General features: G+C 43.4%; 1 protein-coding gene across 2 annotated transcripts; it reads left to right on the top strand.

Annotated features, from left to right (window-relative positions):
- The first annotated feature begins 5,240 nt into the window (after nt 1-5,240).
- LOC110510157 (G2/mitotic-specific cyclin-B3) lies at nt 5,241-16,477 on the top strand. 2 transcript variants are annotated; one of them, XM_021591514.3, is made up of 12 exons: nt 5,241-5,439; nt 5,630-5,759; nt 5,952-6,026; nt 7,617-7,717; nt 9,799-9,913; nt 9,996-10,097; nt 10,189-10,281; nt 10,396-10,533; nt 10,692-10,847; nt 11,023-11,172; nt 15,679-15,809; nt 16,078-16,477. In XM_021591514.3, the coding sequence occupies exons 2-12, from the start codon at nt 5,682-5,684 to the stop codon at nt 16,157-16,159; spliced, it is 1,221 nt and encodes a 406-aa protein (XP_021447189.3). In that variant the 5' UTR covers nt 5,241-5,439; nt 5,630-5,681; the 3' UTR covers nt 16,160-16,477. The 2 variants fall into 2 exon arrangements, 1 of the variants encoding a protein (XP_021447189.3); XR_005040521.2 differs by having other exon boundaries at nt 5,253-5,439; nt 15,683-15,809.
- Nucleotides 16,478-19,162: the final 2,685 nt, after the last annotated feature.

Below are 19,162 nucleotides of genomic sequence, written 5' to 3'. Positions count from 1 at the left end.
GGAGATGAAGAAGAAGATAGTGGAACAGATTAATGTGGAGGTGGATGAAAGACTGAAGAAGACAGCAAGAACAGGAGAGATGATTGAAAACAAAGAGACGTTGGAGAGGAAGAAGAAGATAGTGGAACAGTTGAATGTGGAGGTGGATGAAAGACTGAAGAAGACAGCAAGAACAGGAGAGATGATTGAAAACAAAGAGACGTTGGAGAGGAAGAAGAAGATAGTGGAACAGATGAATGTGGAGGTGGATGAAAGACTGAAGAAGACAGCAAGAACAGGAGAGATGATTGAAAACAAAGAGACGTTGGAGAGGAAGAAGAAGATAGTGGAACAGATGAATGTGGAGGTGGATGAAAGACTGAAGAAGACAGCAAGAACAGGAGAGATGATTGAAAACAAAGAGACGTTGGAGAGGAAGAAGAAGATAGTGGAACAGATGAATGTGGAGGTGGATGAAAGACTGAAGAAGACAGCAAGAACAGGAGAGATGATTGAAAACAAAGAGAAGGAAACGGGACAGAATGAAAATAGATGTGGAAGATAAGACGAAAGAGGAGGTGAAAAGAGTAAAAGAAGAGTTGGAGAGCTTGAATTAGAGGATGAAAAAGGGAAAGAGGGAGGAAAAGGCAGAGAGAAAGAGGGAGGAGTATGAGGAGCGGAAGGAAGAGAAGGGGGAGAAGCTGAAGATAGAGGGTGGGAGGGGGACATCAGAGAAGGGGGAGAAGCTGAAGATAGAGGTAGGGAGGGTGATGTCAGAGAAGGGGGAGAAGCTGAAGATAGAGGGTGGGAGGGTGATGTCAGAGAAGGGGGAGAAGCTGAAGATAGAGGGTGGGAGGGTGATGTCAGAGAAGGGGGAGAAGCTGAAAATAGAGGGTGGGAGGGTGACATCAGAGAAGGGGGAGAAGCTGAAAATAGAGGGTGGGAGGGTGACATCAGAGAAGGGGGAGAAGCTGAAAATAGAGGGTGGGAGGGTGACATCAGAGAAAGGGGAGAAGCTGAAGATAGAGGTAGGGAGGGTGACATCAGAGAAGGGGGAGAAGCTGAAGATAGAGGGTGGGAGGGTGACATCAGAGAAGGGGGAGAAGCTGAAGATAGAGGGTGGGAGGGTGATGTCAGAGAAGGGGGAGAAGCTGAAGATAGAGGGTGGGAGGGTGATGTCAGAGATGGAGGAGAAAAAAGAGGAGGTAGATCAGGTAGGGAGGGTGATGTCAGAGATGGAGGAAAAAAAGATGAGGTAGATCAGGTTGGGAGGGTGATGTCAGAGATGGAGGAGAAAAAAGATGAGGTAGATCAGGTTGGGAGGGTGATGTCAGAGATGGAGGAGAAAAAAGATGAGGTAGATCAGGTTGGGAGGGTGATGTCAGAGATGGAGGAGAAAAAAAGAGGAGGTAGATCAGGTGAGGGAGGTGATAGAGGAGAAATGGAGGCCTAAGATGGAGAGAGTGTATTAAGATTGTGGCAGAAAAGATAAACGACAGAGAGAAGATTTGGAAGGAGTGATGAAAAAGTTGAAAGAAACAGAAAACATGTTGAAGAAGAAGGTGGAGAAGGTGAAATTGGAGAAGAAGGAGGTCGGGAGAGTGAGAGGTGAAATGAAAGATAAGAGAGAGAAGGTGGTAAAGACTGAGGTGGAAGAGAAGTGAGTGTGTGAGAGAGTGTGAGAGAGCAAGAGAGAGTGAGAGAGTCAGGGAGACAGAGAGAGAGATAATGGAAGGCGAGAAGGAAAGGATGGAGGAGGAGAACGAGAAAGGTAAGACAGAACCTGTTGGACCTGAGACTGAACATAGAAAAGACTAGAGATGCCCTCATAAAGAGCAACGAAAGAGAGCACAGCTATGAGATGAAGATCAGAGCAATGGTGAACGAGAGGAGGGAGTTGTTCTACGGACTTCTCAAGAACAACACAGGTGGCAGGTAGCATTGAGTTTAGAGCGTTGGGCCAGTAATCAAAATGTTGCTAGTTCGAATACTGGAGCTGAAAAGGTGAGAAATCTGTCGCTATACCCTTGAGCGAGGCATGACCTTCTGTAAAGTTTCCTTTAATACCTTGATAGTAGTCTGAGATCCACACCCTGGTGTATACTTCACATAGGCAGAGCCTTAGGATAAGAATATTATACAGGTACTGTACCTCTATGGCCACCTCCATCAATCCCTAATATTACCTTGTATATAGCCAGAGACACTATTCAGTTGAGATGAAATGGATCCCAGGTAGCAGGCTCTCGTTTGCATGAACTAGATCAAAGTAATGATGCTGGAACTGCAAAATCCAAACCCCTGTTAGGCCCAATGATGTATATAAACCAAGGATTGCTGATGCTGTGAGAGGCTTTGAAGCCAGCGGTCGGCCATATTGGTAGGAGCAGTCGTCCATAGGAATGAAAGATATTCTACAGAATTTCAATTAAATGTTTCAAAGACAAAATTGCATGTACAGTGCATTTGGAAAGTACTCAGACCCCTTCACATTTCCACATTTTGTTACATTACAGCCTTATTCTAAAACTGATTAAATTAATGTTTTTCCTCACCAATCTACACACAATACCCCATGAAGACAAAGTGAAAACTGGTTTATAGACATTTTTGCAAATGTATTAAAATAAAAAACAGTAGTACCTTATTTACATAAGTATTCAGACCCTTCGCTATGAGACTTGAAATTGAGCTCAGGTGCATCCTGCTTCCATTGATCATCCTTGAGATGTTTCAACAACTTGATTGGAGTCCAACTGTGGTAAATTAAATTGATTGGACATGATTTGGAAAGGCACACACACCTGTCTATATAAGGTCCCACAGTTGACAGTTTATGTCAGAGCAAAAACAATCCATGAGGTCGAAGGAATTGTCCGTAGAGCTCCAAGACAGGATTGTGTCGAGGCACAGATCTTGGAAAGGGTACCAACACATTTCTGGAGCATTGAAGGTCCCCAAAAACACAGAAGTTTGGAACCACCAAGACTCTTCCTAGGGAAAGATGAATGGAGCAAAGTACAGACAGATCCTTGATGGAAAAACTGCTCCAGATCGCTCAGGACCTCAGAATGGGGCAAAAGTTCACCTTCCAACAGGACAACGACCCTAAGTACACAGCCAAGACAACGCAGGAGTGGCTTCGGAGCAAGTCTCTGAATATCCTAGAGTGGCCCTGCCAGAGCCTGTACTTGAACCCTATCAAACATCTCTGGAGAGAACTGAAAATAGCTGTGCATCAACGCCCCCCTATCCAACCTGACAGAGCTAAGAGAGGATCTGCAGATAAGAATGGGGGAATACAGGTGTGTCAAGCTTGTAAAGTCATACCCAAGAAGACTCGAGGCTCTAATCGCTGCCAAAGGTGCTTCAACAAAGTACTGAGTAATAGGTCTGAATACTTATGTAAATGTGATATTTCAGTTCTTAATAAATTTGCAACAATTTCTGCTTTGTTATTATGGGGTATTGTGTATAGATTGATGAGGGGATAAAAAAAAATCAATTTTAAAATAAGGCTGTAACGTAACAAAATGTGGAAAAAGTCAAGGGGTCTGAATACTTTCCGAATGCACTGTATTTCAGTATTGTGTTGTTGTTGTGGGGACACTAACATTAGTAATATCTAAAAGCAATACTATAAGGAAAATGTTTTAAGTATATTTAGCTCACATAATATAATTTAAAAGTATTAATTGTGGCTGTAATATCATAAATATGACAAAAACAAATGTAGACATTAATAAATTGATTTCTATAGCTTCCAAAATATTTGTTTGCCAAGATGGAGTCACAGTGGCTTCAACACAGTGACCCCTGTCAGTCATCTAGTGTATCCATAAATCATTGGTTAGGACTTACCCAATATTATTATTTGTATTTATATTTGATTATTTAACCCTTACTTTACCAGATAAGAAGACTGAGAACACATTCCCATTTACAGCAACGACCTGGGGAATAGTTACAGGTGGGGAGGAGGGGGTTGAATGAGCCAATTGTAAACTGGGGGTGATCATGTGACCATGATGGTATGCGAGCCAGATTGGGATTTTAGCCAGGACACCGGATCATGGGATCTTTTAGTGACAACAGAGTTAGGACACCCGTTTAACGTCACATCCGAAAGACGGCACCCTACACAGGGCAATGTCCTGGGGGCTTTGGGATATCAGTAGGGTGTAGGGTGCCGCCTACTGGCCTTCCAACATCAACAGTCCAACACCATAATGGATATACTGACAAGGTTTTTCCATCCTAACAATGGGAGTCGTTGTCTACATAGCCTACTCTTTCTTTGCATTGGAGGATACATCTCATTATTGTAATACTTTTTTCAATATTCGATGAGTATTGCTTAAGTAATCTGCCTGTATTCAATGGAGAGAGATGTTATGCTACTAGCCTCACGTTATTAATATGCATAGCCATCTCGAGACAACTCAGATATACAGTGTTTTTTCTCAAAGTTACCGGGATGTTACCTGTCCTACTTACATCAGTACAATTTTATCAATAAAAGTATTACAACTTCTATTCGATCAAATAAGCCTCACATAGCAAATAAGCCATTCATTTGTTTGGTTGACCAAATTCTACACTCATTGATCTCCATACAAAAATGCCTTGCTTGGTGGGCAAAACAACGAAAAAAACGCAATCTGCTCGAGGGAGACAGATTTTCTACCGAGTTAGGCCTCACTCTTCCTCTCTGACAGGAGGATGAAGAAAATCTAACTGTGTAGTGTTTAATTCCTAGATTGATTTCCCTTGCAAGCAACTGAAGCGAATGCGTTAGTATAAATAAAAATAATATTCATCTCTGGTGTATACAGCTTGTAGGTTACTAATGTATCCAAAATGTATCTCAATTAAATTCAAGGGGCTTTATTGGCATAGGAAACAAATGTTAACATTGTCAAGGCAAGTGAAGTAGATAATATACAAAAGTGAAATAAACAATACAACTGAACATTACACTCATGGAAGTTCCAAAAGAATAAAGACATTACAAACGTCATATTATATATATATATATATATATATATATATATATATATATATATATATATATACATAATATAATATATATCATGTATATATAACGATGTGCAAATAGTTAAAGTACAAAGGGGAAAATAAATAAACATAAATAAGGACATGGTTTTGTTCATGTAACAAGGAGGAAAACTGACCCCGCCTCTTAACAACCATTAGCCAACTATGTCAAAGATGGGCTTGTGACGCATGATCACGCGTGATTGGGTAGAACTTTGTGAGAGTGGACCAATCCATGCGGCTGAAATTTGTAATCAAACTTTCAAATCCCCAGTCCAAGCGTTCTTTCCCTGCGAGCAATTTCTTATTTAGCTAGCTAAACATTCGTGTTTTCTCTTTATTTTCAACAATCGCATAGGATGAGTCATTGAGGCCAACAGTTGGAAATCTGCTGTACAGAAGGTAAATAGCTAGTTAAGTTACTTTGTTCCGTCACTGGTAATTGTCTGATATAATACTAGCAAATGTTAGCTAATAGCTGGCTAGCTTCAGTAAAGCGACGGTAGTCTGCTGTCCCCAGCGTCTAGATAGCCATGCCTTGCTAGTGCCAACTACGTTAGCAAACTAGCTAATGACATGGCTTTTCCGACAGAAACGACTGTTAGCTACAAAACAAAGTATAACGTTACCGGTGGAGCAGAGAGATGCCTTTCTCAAGGGGAAAGAACCCCTCTTCCATCAAAGTTCCTGGAAAAGGATCATTAGGTGTGATGGAGAATCAGGTAACTAGCTAGAAGTTAACGTTATCAAACTCACATCTGATGAAATCCTGCCTTTTTGAAAAAGTGTTCCAATGATTGAACATGTTGCACTGTTTTATGATCAGGCCAAAGTGTTGTAGCTATAACAAGGTCTGGCTAATTGATTTTTGTTCTCTGCTAAATAAAACATGACCCTGTCTTTGTCTTCCTCAGGAGGGTGTTCACAGTAAGAGGTCTTCTCCACAGGGGGGCGTAAAGAAAAGGTCTGCCTTTGTTGACATCACTAATGTAAGCTGACCAAGGTTTTTCATCAGTGATGCTTGTGAATGTAACGTTATGTGTAAAGTGATACCGAGAATAACCTCTTTGGTTAAAATATCCCATTTATAACTACAGTATCCACAGCGTTTTTGTAACTCATACTTGGACAAGCAATATTAGATAAATATTTCAGAAATGATCTCCGTTATACCAGTTGAGGAGGTGCTTGAAGTGTCATCACGTATAAACACTGCACATGTGACACTGTTTCAAAGCAGTTTACGGACTCATTGAGGAGCTTAGATTCATCTGGCCTGGGTAGGCCATAGACCGGTTCCCCGCGGCGTATCATAATCGAATCATCCCATTATTAGAGTTTAGAATAAACCGCTGATTTCTGTGAAGGAGCCCAAAGCCATTGTAAGAGGGTGTTGGTCAATACTAAGAGCTGCATCACAATAATATGTTAGTGGTAAAAAAAAAAAATCCATAGATGTTTGTTTTTGTCTTGATCCCCATCCTTGCTAATATTGACTTGCACACCCCCCACCCCCCCATTTTGCCCTCAGAACAGCCTCAATTTGTTGGGGCATGGACTCTACAACATGTTGAAAGCATTCCACAGGGATGCTGGGCCATGTTGACTCCAATGCTTCCCACCGTTGTGTCAAGTTGGCTGGATGTCCTTTGAGTGGTGGACAATTCTTGATACACGTGGGAAACTGTTGAGTGTGAAAAACCCAGCAGCGTTGCATTTCTTGACACAAACGGATGCGCCTAGCACCTACCTCAATTGTCCCGAGGCTTAAAAATCCCTCTTTAACCAGTCTCCTCCACTTCATCCACAATGATTTGAAATGGATTTAACAATACGGGATCATAACTTTCACCTGGTCAGTCTGTCATGGAAAGAGCAGGTGTTCCTAATGTTTTGTATATATTTATAGATTTTACTGCTGTAATTAAGTTGGTAACAGGTTTATAATGGTAATAAGGCTCCCCCTCGGGCCTTACGGCTTAAATGTATGACTGCTACATAAAGCACTGGACATATAAAACATTTTTTTATTTAACTAGGCACATCCGTTAAGAACAAATTCTTATTTACAATGACGGCCTACACCGGCCAAACCCAGGCGACGCTGGGCCAATTGTGTGCCGCCCTATGGGACTCGCAATCACGGCTGGTTGTGATACCGCCTGGATTTGAACCAGGGTGTCTGTATGACGCCTCAAGCACTGAGATGCAGTGCTTTAGACCGCTGTGCCATTATTGTGTAATAAGCAGCTTTGATCCTGTAAATGTTGCCATTATGTGTAATGAATGGTGTATCACTGCCTGGTTGGTACCCAATGTACTGCTAGGTTGGTACCCAATGTACTGCTAGGTTGGTACCCAATGTACTGCTAGGTTGGTACCCAATGTACTGCTAGGTTGGTACCCGATGTACTGCTAGGTTGGTACCCGATGTACTGCTAGGTTGGTACCCGATGTACTGCTAGGTTGGTACCCTATTTGGACCTTTAAAATGTAAACGTGTCTTCTGAGGAAATTTCACAATCTGAATGGTCATAAAGATTTACTTTTGTCTCTCTCATTTTACCCCTTTTGAATAGGCCACCAAGATTCAAATTAACAACCAGACCAAGATTGGGAAGCCTGCCAAGAAGGCACTTAAGAGCAAAGAAGCTGCCAAGAATGAAGCTAATCTGAAAGAGTAATGTTCCTCAGAGCCATTTCTTCGCCACACTGATCATCATTTACTAAAAGCTTAAGATCTAGATTGGATAGAATGGGTTAGACACGGTCACTGATGAGGTGACACAAAATGCCCTTGGCCTGAGTAATAAAGAGCATTTCTGTTCATCTCATTATGGAGCAGGTGACTTGGGCAGCTCGGATATCTTGCAGTCAGAACACACTGAAAATGACCGGAGGTCTATCCGATAGGGTTAGAATTAGATCAGTCTACTCTAATGGGATAATTATCTGACTAATTAGCATTTGTGACGTTTCCATCAACTACGATGTCCATTAATGTATTCAGTCCATAACAGCCTAAACTATTGTAGCTACAGTGCATTCGGAATATATTCAGACCCCTTGACTTTTTCCACATTTTGTTACGTTACAGTCTTATTCTAAAATGGATTTAATAGTTTTCCCCCTCAATCTACACACAATACCCCATAATGACAAAGCAAAAACAGCTTTGTAGAAGCTTGGCACACCTGTATTTGGGGAATTTCTACCATTCTCCTCTGCAGATCCTCTCAAGCTGTCAGGTTGAATTGGGAGCGTCACTGCACAGCTATTTCCAGGTCTCTCCAGAGATGTTTTATCGGGTTCAAGTCCGGGCTTTCGCTGGGCCACTCAAGGACGTTAAAGCCCCGCCTTATCGCAGCTCACTGGTCACCATAGCAACACCCACCTATGGCACATGCTCCAGCAGGTATATTTCACTGGTCATCCCCAAAGCTAACACTTACTTTGGCTGCTATTCCTTCCAGTTCTCTACTTCCATTGACTGGAACAAATGGCAAAAATCACTGAAGTTGGAGTCTTATCTCCCTCTCTAACGTTAAGCATCAGCTGTCAGAGCAGCTTACCGATCACTGGACCTGTACACAGCCAATCTGTAAATAGCCCACCCAAATACCTCATCGCCAAATTGTTATTTTGCACCCCGGTATCTCTACTTGCAAATCATCATCTGCACATCTATCACTCCAGTGTCTTGGTGGTTCCAAACTTCTTCCATTTAAGAATGATGGAGGCTATTGGGTTCTTTGGGACATTCAATGCTGTAGACATTTTCGTGCATCAACACAATCCTGTCTCGGGGCTCTATGGACAATCCCTTCGACCTCATGTCTTTGTTTTTTTGTTGTTTTTTTACCCCTTTTTCTCCCCAATTTCGTGGTATCCAATTGTTGTAGTAGCTACTATCTTGTCTCATCGCTACAACTCCCGTACGGGCTCGGGAGAGACGAAGGTTGAAAGTCATGCGTCCTCCGATACACAACCCAAGCAAGCCGCACTGCTTCTTAACACAGCACGCATCCAACCCGGAAGCCAGCCGCACCAATGCGCCGGAGGAAACACCGTGCACCTGGCCACCTTGGTTAGCGCACACTGCGCCCAGCCCGCCACAGGAGTCGCTGGTGCGCGATGAGACAAGGACACCCCTACCGACCAAGCCCTCCCTAACCCGGGCGACGCTAGGCCAATTGTGCGTCGCCCCACGGACCTCCCGGTCGCGGCCGGTTACGACAGAGCCTGGGCCCAGGAACTCTGATGGCACAGCTGGCGCTGCAGTACAGCGCCCTTAACCACTGCTCCACCCGGGAGGCCCATGTCTTTGTTTTTGCTCTGACATGCATTGTCAACTGTGGAACCTTTATATAGACCGGTGTGTGCCTTTCCAAATCATGTCTAATCAATTGAATTTACCACAGGTGGACTCAAGTTGTCTCAAGGATGATCAATAGAAACAGGATGTACCTGAGCTTCATTTTGAGTCCCAAAGCAAAGGGTCTAAATACTTATGTAAATAACGTTATTGTTTAAAAACCAATTTTCGCTTTGTCATTATGCGGTATTGTGTGTAGATTGAGGGGAAAGTTTTAGAATAGGGCTGTAACGTAACAAAATGTGGACAAAGGGAAGGGGTCTGAATACTTTCCAAATGCACTGTATATCAATGTCTCCATTTTGTGTTCGTATATGTTCTCTCTCTACACAGCTAAAACATATATATGTGTGTGTGTTTTTTGTCTGTTTTTATAACCATTGTAGACCTAAAGCTGTGTGCTCTAATGGGCAATCTATGAAGTTAGAGGTGGGCCTATCCCCAGAGAAAGACCTGGTGGTATGGCCACAGGAGGAGACCACTCTTTGCCCAGGGAGACAGGTGAGAGACAGACACATCCATGCTATCAACCCTCTGGGTTCAACAAGGCAGTCATTCTCCTCTCTCTGTGTCCTATTCCCAGGTGGTGCCTGACGAGTTTGACATTGACAAGGAATTCTATGGTGACGTTTCCATGAGCGCCGAGTATGCCAAGGAAATATTTGACTACCTGAGGGAGAGAGAGGTAAGGTTTTGTCTTGGGGTGTTTTCATATAGGAGTTCATATGGTGGGTGACATAACATCCTCTGAATGAAATGTTATCATTTTTCTTCAGGAGAAGTTTGTTTTAAAGGATTACATGAATTGTCAGCCGGACTTGAACAAAGACATGAGAGGGATTCTGGTGGATTGGATGGTTGAACTTCAGGTGACTTTTGGTTACAGATAGCTTTGTTTGGTTAGCCTATTGATTTTCTTCACACCAACATGTGTTTTGGGTATAGCTGCCCTAACACATTCCAGATCTGAATGTCTACCTCAGGAAAACTTTGAGCTTAACCACGAGACCCTGTACCTGGCGGTAAAGCTGACGGACCACTACCTGGCCTGCAGCGTCATCATGAGGGAGAGCCTGCAGCTCATTGGCTCCACAGCCATGCTCATCGCCTCCAAGTTCGAGGTGAGGCCCTGAGGGTTACGAGACTGGTCAGAGATCTGAACATCAGAATATCTCATGTTGCTTAGAAGCTTAACAATTCTGTCCTAATCATGAATTGCTATTAAAGTTAAACATTATCTTTCAGTTAGTAAGTATTGAGTATTGTCTTCCTCACTTAGGAACGCACTCCGCCATGCATTGACGATTTCCTGTACATCTGCGATGACGCCTACAACAGGGAAGAGATTATTGCCATGGAGATAAACATCTTGCAGGCACTGCAGTTTGATATCAACATTCCAGTCCCTTACCGCTTTCTCCGACGCTATGCCAAGGTGAGACCCTCCTTGTCCTTGGGCAGTACTCAGGAATGTATTTTGAAACGAGGATCCACGGGAGGAAAACAACCTGCTTCAGAGGTCACCCATATTTTTAAAGAGATGTATTCGTTGATATGCTGCGTTAGTAAATAGATGGACAAAATGATTTGCTTCTGCGTCCTCTCCTCAGTGTGTGAGCGCCAGCATGGAGACCCTGACGTTGGCTCGCTATGTGTGTGAGCTGAGCCTTCTGGAGCTGCAGCAGGTTCCTGAGAGAGGCTCTCGCCTGGCTGCTGCCTGCCTGCTCCTGGCCCTCATCACTAAAGGCCTGGGAGGATGGGTGAGTGGGTGTACAATAATCGAATCAAATTTTATTAGTCACATGCACCGAATAAAACAGTTGTAGACCTTACAGTGAAACGCTTACTTACGAGCCCCTAACCAACAATGCAGTTAAAAATGTTTTATACAGATAAGAAATAAAAGTAACAAGTAATTAAAGAGCAGCAGTAAAATAACAATAGTGAGATTATATACGGGGGAGTACTGGTACAGAGTGAGTGTGCGGTGGGCACCGGTTAGTTGAGGTAATATGTACATGTAGGTAGTTATTAAAGTGAATATGCATAGATGATAACAACAGAGTAGCAGTGGTGTAAATTAGGGGGAGGTGGGGCAATGAAAATCGCCAGGGTAGCCATTTGATTAGGTGTTCAGGAGTCTTATGGCTTGGGGGTAGAAGCTGTTTAGAAGCCTCTTGGACCTAGCCTTAGCTTTCTGGTACCGCTTGCCGTGCGGTAGCAGAGAGAACAGTCTATGACTAGGGTGGCTGGAGTCTTTGACAATTTTTAGGGCCTTCCTCTGACACCGGGTGGCAGGAAGCTTGGCCCCAGTGATGTACTGGGCCGTACGCAGTACCCTCTGTAGCGCCTTGCGGTCGGAGGCCGAGCAGTTGCCATACCAGGCAGTGATGGTGCAGCTGTAGAACCTCAGTCTCCTGAGGGGGAATAGGTTTTGTTGACTGTCTTGGTGTGCTTGGACCATGTTAGTTTAGTGATGTGGACACCAAGGAACTTCAAGCTCTCAACCTGCTCCATTGCAGCCCTGTCGATGAGAATGGGGGTGTGCTCTGTCCTCTTTCCTGTAGTCCACAATCATCTCCTTAGTCTTGATCACGCTGAGGGAGAGGTTGTTGTCCTGGCACCACACAGCCAGCTCTCTGACCTCCTCCCTATAGGCTGTCTTGTCATTGTCGGTGATCAGGCCTACCACTGTTGTGTCATCTGCAAACTTAATGATGGTGTTGGAGTCGTGTCTGGCTGTGCAGTCATGAGCAAACAGGGAGTACAGGAGGGAGCACGCACCCCTGAGGAGTCCCTGTGTTGAGGATCAGCACGGCGGATGTGTTGTTACCTACCCTTACCACCTGGGGGCGGCCCGTCAGGAAGGTCAAGATCCAGTTTCAGAGCGAGGTGTTTAGTCCTAGGGTCCTTAGCTTATCGATGAGTTTTGAGGGTACTATGGTGTTGGAAGCTGAGCTGTAGTCAATGAATAGCATTCCGACAGGTGTTCCTTTTGTGCATGAGGGAGTTTGTGGAGTGCCATAGTGATTGCATCATCTGTTTGTGCGGTATGCAAATTGGAGTGGGTCTAGTGTTTCTGGGATAATGGTGTTGTGAGCCATGACCAGCCTTTCAAAGCACTTCATGGCTACAGATGTGAGTGCTATGGTTCGGTAGTAATTTAGGCATGTTACCTTAGCGTTCTTGGGCACAGGCACTGGTTGTCTGCTAAAACATGTTGGTATTACAGACTCGGACAGGGAGAGCTTGAAAATATTAGTGAAGACACTTGCCAGTTGGTCAGCGCATGCTCGCAGTACACGTCCTGGTAATCCGTCTGGCCCCGTGGGCTTGTGACTGTTGACCTGTTTAAAGGTCTTACTCACATCGGCTGCGGAGAGTGTGATCACATAGTCTTCTGGAACAGCTGACACTCTCATGCATGTTTTAGTGTTATTTGCCTCGAAACGAGCATCAAAATAGTTGAACTCGTCTGATAGGCTCGTGTCGCTGGGAAGCTCTTGGCTGTGCTTCCCTTGGTAGTCTGTAATTGTTTGCAAGCCCTGCCACATCCGACGAGCGTCAGAGCCGGTGTAGTATGATTCGATCTTAGTCCTATATTGACGCTTTGCCTGTTTGATGGTTTGTCGGAGGGCATAGTGGCATTTCTTATAAGCTTCCGGGTTAGAGTCCCGCTCCTTGAAAGCGGCAGCTCTAGCCTTTAGCTCAGTGCGGATGTTGCCTGTAATCCATGGCTTCTGGTTGGGGTAAGTACGTACTGTCGCTGTGGGGACGTCGTCGTCGATGCCCTTATTGATGAAGCCAAAGACTGATGTGGTGTACTCCTCAATGTCATCGGAGGAATCACGGAACATATTCCAGTCTCTGCTAACAAAACAGCATCTGCTTCATCTGACAGATGAAGCAGATTATTGATCTAGTCACTGGTGCTTCCTGCTTTAATTTTTGCTTGTAAGCAGGAATCAGGAGGATGAATTATGGTCAGATTTGCCAAATGGAGGGTGAGGGAGAACTTTGTATGCGTCTCTGTGTGTGGAGTAAAGGTGGTCCAGAGTTGTTGTTTTTTTTCCCCCTCTGGTTGCACATTTTACAATGGTAAAACGGATTTAAGTTTCCCTGCATTATTAAAGTCCCCAGCTATTAGGAGCGCTGCCTCTGGGTCAGCATTTTCTTGTTTGCTTATGGCAGAATACAGCTCATTCAATGCCATCTTAATCCCAGCCTCTGACTGTGGTGGTATGTAAACATCTATGAAAAATACAGATAGTGTGGTCTACAGCTTATCATGAGATACTCTACCTCAGATGAGCAAAAGCTAAAGACTTCCTTAGATATTGTGCACCAGCTGTTATATACAAAAATACATAGTCCGCCGCCCCATGTCTTATCAGACGCCACTGTTCTATTCTGCCGATACAGCGTATAACCAGCCAGATGTATGTTGATGGTGTCGTCGTTCAGCCACGACTCTGTGAAGCATAAGATATTGCAGTTTTGAATGTCCTGTTGGTAGTTTAATCTTGCGTGTAGGTAATCTATTTTATTCTCCAAACATTGCACGTTTGCTAGCAGAATGGAAGGAAGTGGGGGTTTATTCGATCGCCTACAAATTCTCAGAAGGCAGCCCGCCCTCCTGCCCCTTTTTCTCCGCCTCCTCTTCTCACAAATCACGGGGATCTGGGCCTGTTCCTGAGAAAGCAGTATATTGTTCGTGTAGGGCTCGTCAGACTCGTTAAAGAAAAAAATATATTCTGCCAGTCCGCGGTGAGCAATCGCAGTTCTGATGTCCAGAAGTTATTTTCAGTCATAAGAGACGGTAGCGGCAACATTATGTACAAAATCATTTTAAAAAGAAGTTACAAAAAATGCTAATAAACAAACAAAAAAACAATCAGTTGGGGACACGGAAAACGTCTACCTTCTTCTCCGGCGCCATTTTCTTAAGCTGCTATAGTCACGTCAACTCTTCTTTTTGTAAACACCAATCCCATACCGCATGGCTCCCATTTACTCTGATTGTCATATCTGAATTTGTTTCACTGCAATCAAAGGGTTTTCACAACAAACTGATCAGCATAGACACACATGATAGTTTTAAATGGAAGAATGGCAGATACATTGGATATCTCTGTGGAGTTAAGCTACACTGAACAACAATATAAATGCAACATTTGTAAAGTCCAATGTTTCATGAAATAAATAAAAGATTCCAGAGATGTTCCATAAGCGCACAGTTTTTTTTTTTTTTCCTATCAAATTTTGTGCAGAAATGTGTTTACATTTCTGTTAATGAGCATTTCTCCTTTGCTTAGATAATCCATCCACCTCACAGGTGTGGCATGTCAAGAAGCTGATTAAACAGCATGATCATTACACAGCTGCACCTTGTGCTGGGACAATAAATGCCATTTTAAAATGTGCAGTTTTGTCACAACATAATGAGGGGGGGGGGAAAGAAACCCCCACCGTGCTCTTGTTAGTATCACTGCTCTTTAATAAGCTTTACGTGTCGGCCTCAAGGTTTATAGTGATGCTAGCAAGAGCAGTGGTGCTAGCAAGAGCAGTGGTGCTAGCAAGAGCAGTGGTGCTAGCAAGAGCAGTGGTGCTAGCAAGAGCAGTGTGTGGGTTTCAACTGTTGCCTTGCACCTGCAAAAAAAGATAGCTCAGATGTGCGAGTGCCTTTTCAATTTTGAGTTACACAATACAATGCCACAGACATCTCAAGTTGAGAGAGTGTTCAATTGGCATGCTGACTGCAGGAATGTCCACCAGAGCTGTTGCCAGATAATTTAATGTTTATTTCTCTACCATAAGCTGCCTCCAACATTTGTTTTTAGAGAATTTGGAAGTATATATCCGTCCAACCGAACTCACAACTGCAGACCCCGTTTATGGTGTTGTGTGGGCGAGCGTTTTGCCGACGTCAACGTTGTGAACAGAGTACCCCATGGTGGCAGTGGGGTTATGGTATGGGCAGGCATAAGCTACGGACAACGAACACAATTGCATTTTATTGATGTCAATTTGAATGCACAAATATACCGTGACTAGATCCTGAGGCCCAGGTATCTGTGACCAACAGATACCAACTGTATTCCCAGTCATGTGAAATCCATAGATTAGGCCTAATGAATGAATTTATTGCTATTGACTGGTTTCCTTATATGAACTGTAACTCAGTAAAACCAACGAAATTGTTGAATATTGTGTTTAATATTTTAAACGCGCATTTCTAATTAATGAGATGTATCTTTGTACCCCAGACAGCCATGCTAGAGTACCACACTGGCTACACTGTGAAGGAGCTAACCCCCCTGGTGAAGACGCTGCGCACCATGCTAGCCTGTCCTACTGATGACAAGCTGACAGCCGTCACTACCAAGTATTCCCACAAGTAAGGCACCTTGCTCTGTTGTAGGTGACAGACATACCTTTCACGGAGGAAAATGTACTTGCTACGATTGAAATGTTGCTGTCTCACCTAGCTATCTTAAATTGTAAGTCGCTCTGGATAAGAGCATCGACTAAATGACTAAAATGTAAAATAGAACAAGGAGAAACAAGGGTTCGGCAGAGTGTCAACGTAGACTTACATGTTTTTAGATTCATTCTATGTCCAGGAAGAAAACATGTATTTTATTTCTGAATCTCCTGTATTTCAGAGTGTTCTTTGAGGTAGCGTGTATTCCCTTGGTGGCTGTCCAGACACTAGAAGATGCTCTGATAGAGCAGCAAGTCTCCTAAGTGAACCACAGGAGGAGGAACTCTGTCTGCTAATAGTGTAAATAGGTTATTTATTTGTATGTCATATATTTGTTGTCTCCTTGTAGAGGAAAATGTTTAAAAATCAACAAGAGCACAGTCTGTTGAATTTGTTTTAGAGTAGTTATTTTTTACACTAATACAAAATGCATGTAATAGGAAGAGAATGTCAAACAGACAATAGGGTTTAACAATGTTTTTTTTGTTATGTAGCATTCTAGATTTCTCAAGGTTTTGTATGAAAACTCAAATATCCAGTTGTTAATTGACACTTGAGAGATTAAATATCTGTGTACTGTATGTGTTTTTCTATGAGATTGTACTCCTGGCTGGACCCAGACATGTCCATACAATAACACAATCACTGTCAGCTACTTCACTGTTAGCTACTTTAGTGAGTACACCCACTATGTCAATTATTTTCTCTTGCTTATGCAATGATTTTAGTACTTAATTCGCTGTCAGCAATCAATCAAATCTATTTATAAACCCCGTCTTACATCAGCCGATATCAAAGTGCTGTACAGAAACCCAGCCTAAAACCCCAAACAGCAAGCAATACAGGTGTAGACGCACGGTGGCTAGGGAAAACTCCCTAGAAAGGCCAAAACCTAGGAAGAAACCTATAGAGGAGTGGGGTGGCCAGTCCTCTTCTGGCTGGGCCGGGTGGAGATTATAACAGAACATGGCCAAGATGTTCAAATGTTCATAGATGACCAGCAGGGTCAGATGATAATAATCACAGTGGTTTTCGAGGGTGCAACAGGTCAGTACCTCAGGAGTAAACGTCAGTTGGCTTTTTATAGCCGATCATTCAGAGTGTCTCTACCGCTCCTGCTGTCTAGAGAGTTGAAAACAACAGGTCTGGGACATGGTAGCACGTCTGGTGAACAGGTCAGGGTTTCATAGCCGCAGGCAGAACAGTTGAAACTGGAGCAGCAGCACGACCAGGTGGACTGGGGACAGCAAGGAGTCATCAGGCCAGGTAGTCCTGATGCATGGTCCTAGGACAGAGAGAGAATATACTTAAATTTACACAGGACACCGGATGAGCCAGGATAAATACTCCAGATATAAGACTGATCCTAGCCCCCTGACAAACTATTGCAGCATAATACTGGAGGCTGAGACAGCAGGGGTCGGGAGACACTGTGGCCACGGATGGCCAAACTGGCAGGATATAACCCCACCCACTTTGCCAAAGCACAGCCGGACACCACTAGAGTGCCTACCGTCTGAGAGTTTGCTGCCCTGAAAGTAAAGGGGCTGAATAATTTTGCACGCCCAATTTTTCAGTTTTTGATTTGTTAAAAAAGTTTGAAATTTCCAATAAATGTCGTTCCACTTCATGATTATGTCCCACTTGTTGTTGATTCTTCACAAAAAAATACAGTTTTATATCTTTATGTTTGAAGCCTGAAATGTGGCAAAAGGTCGCAAAGTTCAAGGGGGCCGAATACTTTCGCAAGGCACTGTATATACAAATATTTACACATATTAATTTTGCAGAAATTAAATGCAGTTGACTCAGTTTTGCTGAGTTTATATTATATGCATAGCAGTCTTACAATGAACAGTAGCCTTTAGAAGGTGTTTGTTCAACTTGTCAGTGAATTGTCCCTCTGCCATTTCAAATCCTGAGTCCAGACCATGTTGTTTTGAGATATATCAAGTATAATTGCAAATTGAGTGGGACTGGGAGAATGGAGGAGAGAAACAGGAAGTAAGGATGCAGTCAGTGAAGGGAGGGAGGTAGTCATTAGAGCTGTAATTGAAGTCTGACAGATGGAGACACAGAGCTATAGCTGTGCTTCTCTTCTCATTAGACTGGTTGCATGTCAGAGGTCATCCTGGTCTGCGACATTCCACCTGGTTTAGTAGCACCAACACGTCTGTCCTGGTCTGTGTCAAGGAAGTCACTCGGAGACATGTCGTATCAATACAGTGTTGGTCAGTTGATACTTTGTAGTGTTTCAGATGCTGGTTAATGTGTCACAGCCTGGTCATAAAACTCCACTATTAATATATGTTTACAGACCCATCGTATTGACAGAGTAGGCTAACAGAAGCGGAATTGCATATCATGCATACCCTTGATTTGATTGGTCTCTTCTCCAAAGATGAATTTGTAGAATGTCCAAAGAAAAAAAAATTCAAAGTTATTTTATTCTCCTGTTTCACATCTCTAACCCAGCAGGTGCAGGCTGGCAGTAACCTAATAGTTCCCTGATGTCTCCAGTTGATTGGGGTCTCTGTCTTGTCCCTATATTGTATGTTCTTGCTGAGATGTCCATGGGCTGCCCATTGGTCCATGGGCAGCCCATGTCAGACAGAGGGCCCTCATGAGACAGGCAAGGTTCCTTCCTCACTGTCCTGGATATGTCATAGCTGGTAACTCTCCCCTGGTCCGAGGTCAAAACATGGGCAGAAGATAACACTATTTTCTGTGTTTTGGGTACACTACGTTTGTGAGAAAAAAAAGTTTATTCCGATTTTCAGGGGCTGTTTCAGCACCCTTACTTCCCAAGGCTATGCCCTCGGCTATAGTTGTGTTAAGTAAACATAGGCTATGGATCAACACTATGTCGAATTGACTGGATCTGTCCTGTGTGTGCGTTGGTGACTGTATGACTCAGGCTAGCGCATGCACGCTAGGCTCAGCCTCTGGCTAGGACAGATGGACCATATTTAGTATACCATTAAGGGGGTCAGGGACAGAAATAAAACACGTTATTTGCAATGTTGTTATTGACAGTACAGTAGTAGGCCTACTGCATCAAAATATGAAGTAGGTATATTTTCTTTCACTTTGTGCAAGAAATGCACATTCAGATGAGGAAATCGAAAACCCTATCTAATTGAACACGTAGTTTGCAAGCGGAATGAAGTCTTCAAAACAGACTGCAATTTACGTGCATTATTAATTAAGCAATATTGAACAACAATCTCATCTGAAAATGTACACGAGCAGTCACAAAGCAGAGC

The sequence above is a fragment of the Oncorhynchus mykiss genome, chromosome 29, assembly GCF_057628025.1.
Source record: "Oncorhynchus mykiss isolate SJ-2025 chromosome 29, ASM5762802v1, whole genome shotgun sequence".
NCBI lineage: Eukaryota > Metazoa > Chordata > Actinopteri > Salmoniformes > Salmonidae > Oncorhynchus > Oncorhynchus mykiss.
Note: the sequence above shows the minus strand (reverse complement) of the source record. Positions and strands in the feature narration are given on the sequence as shown.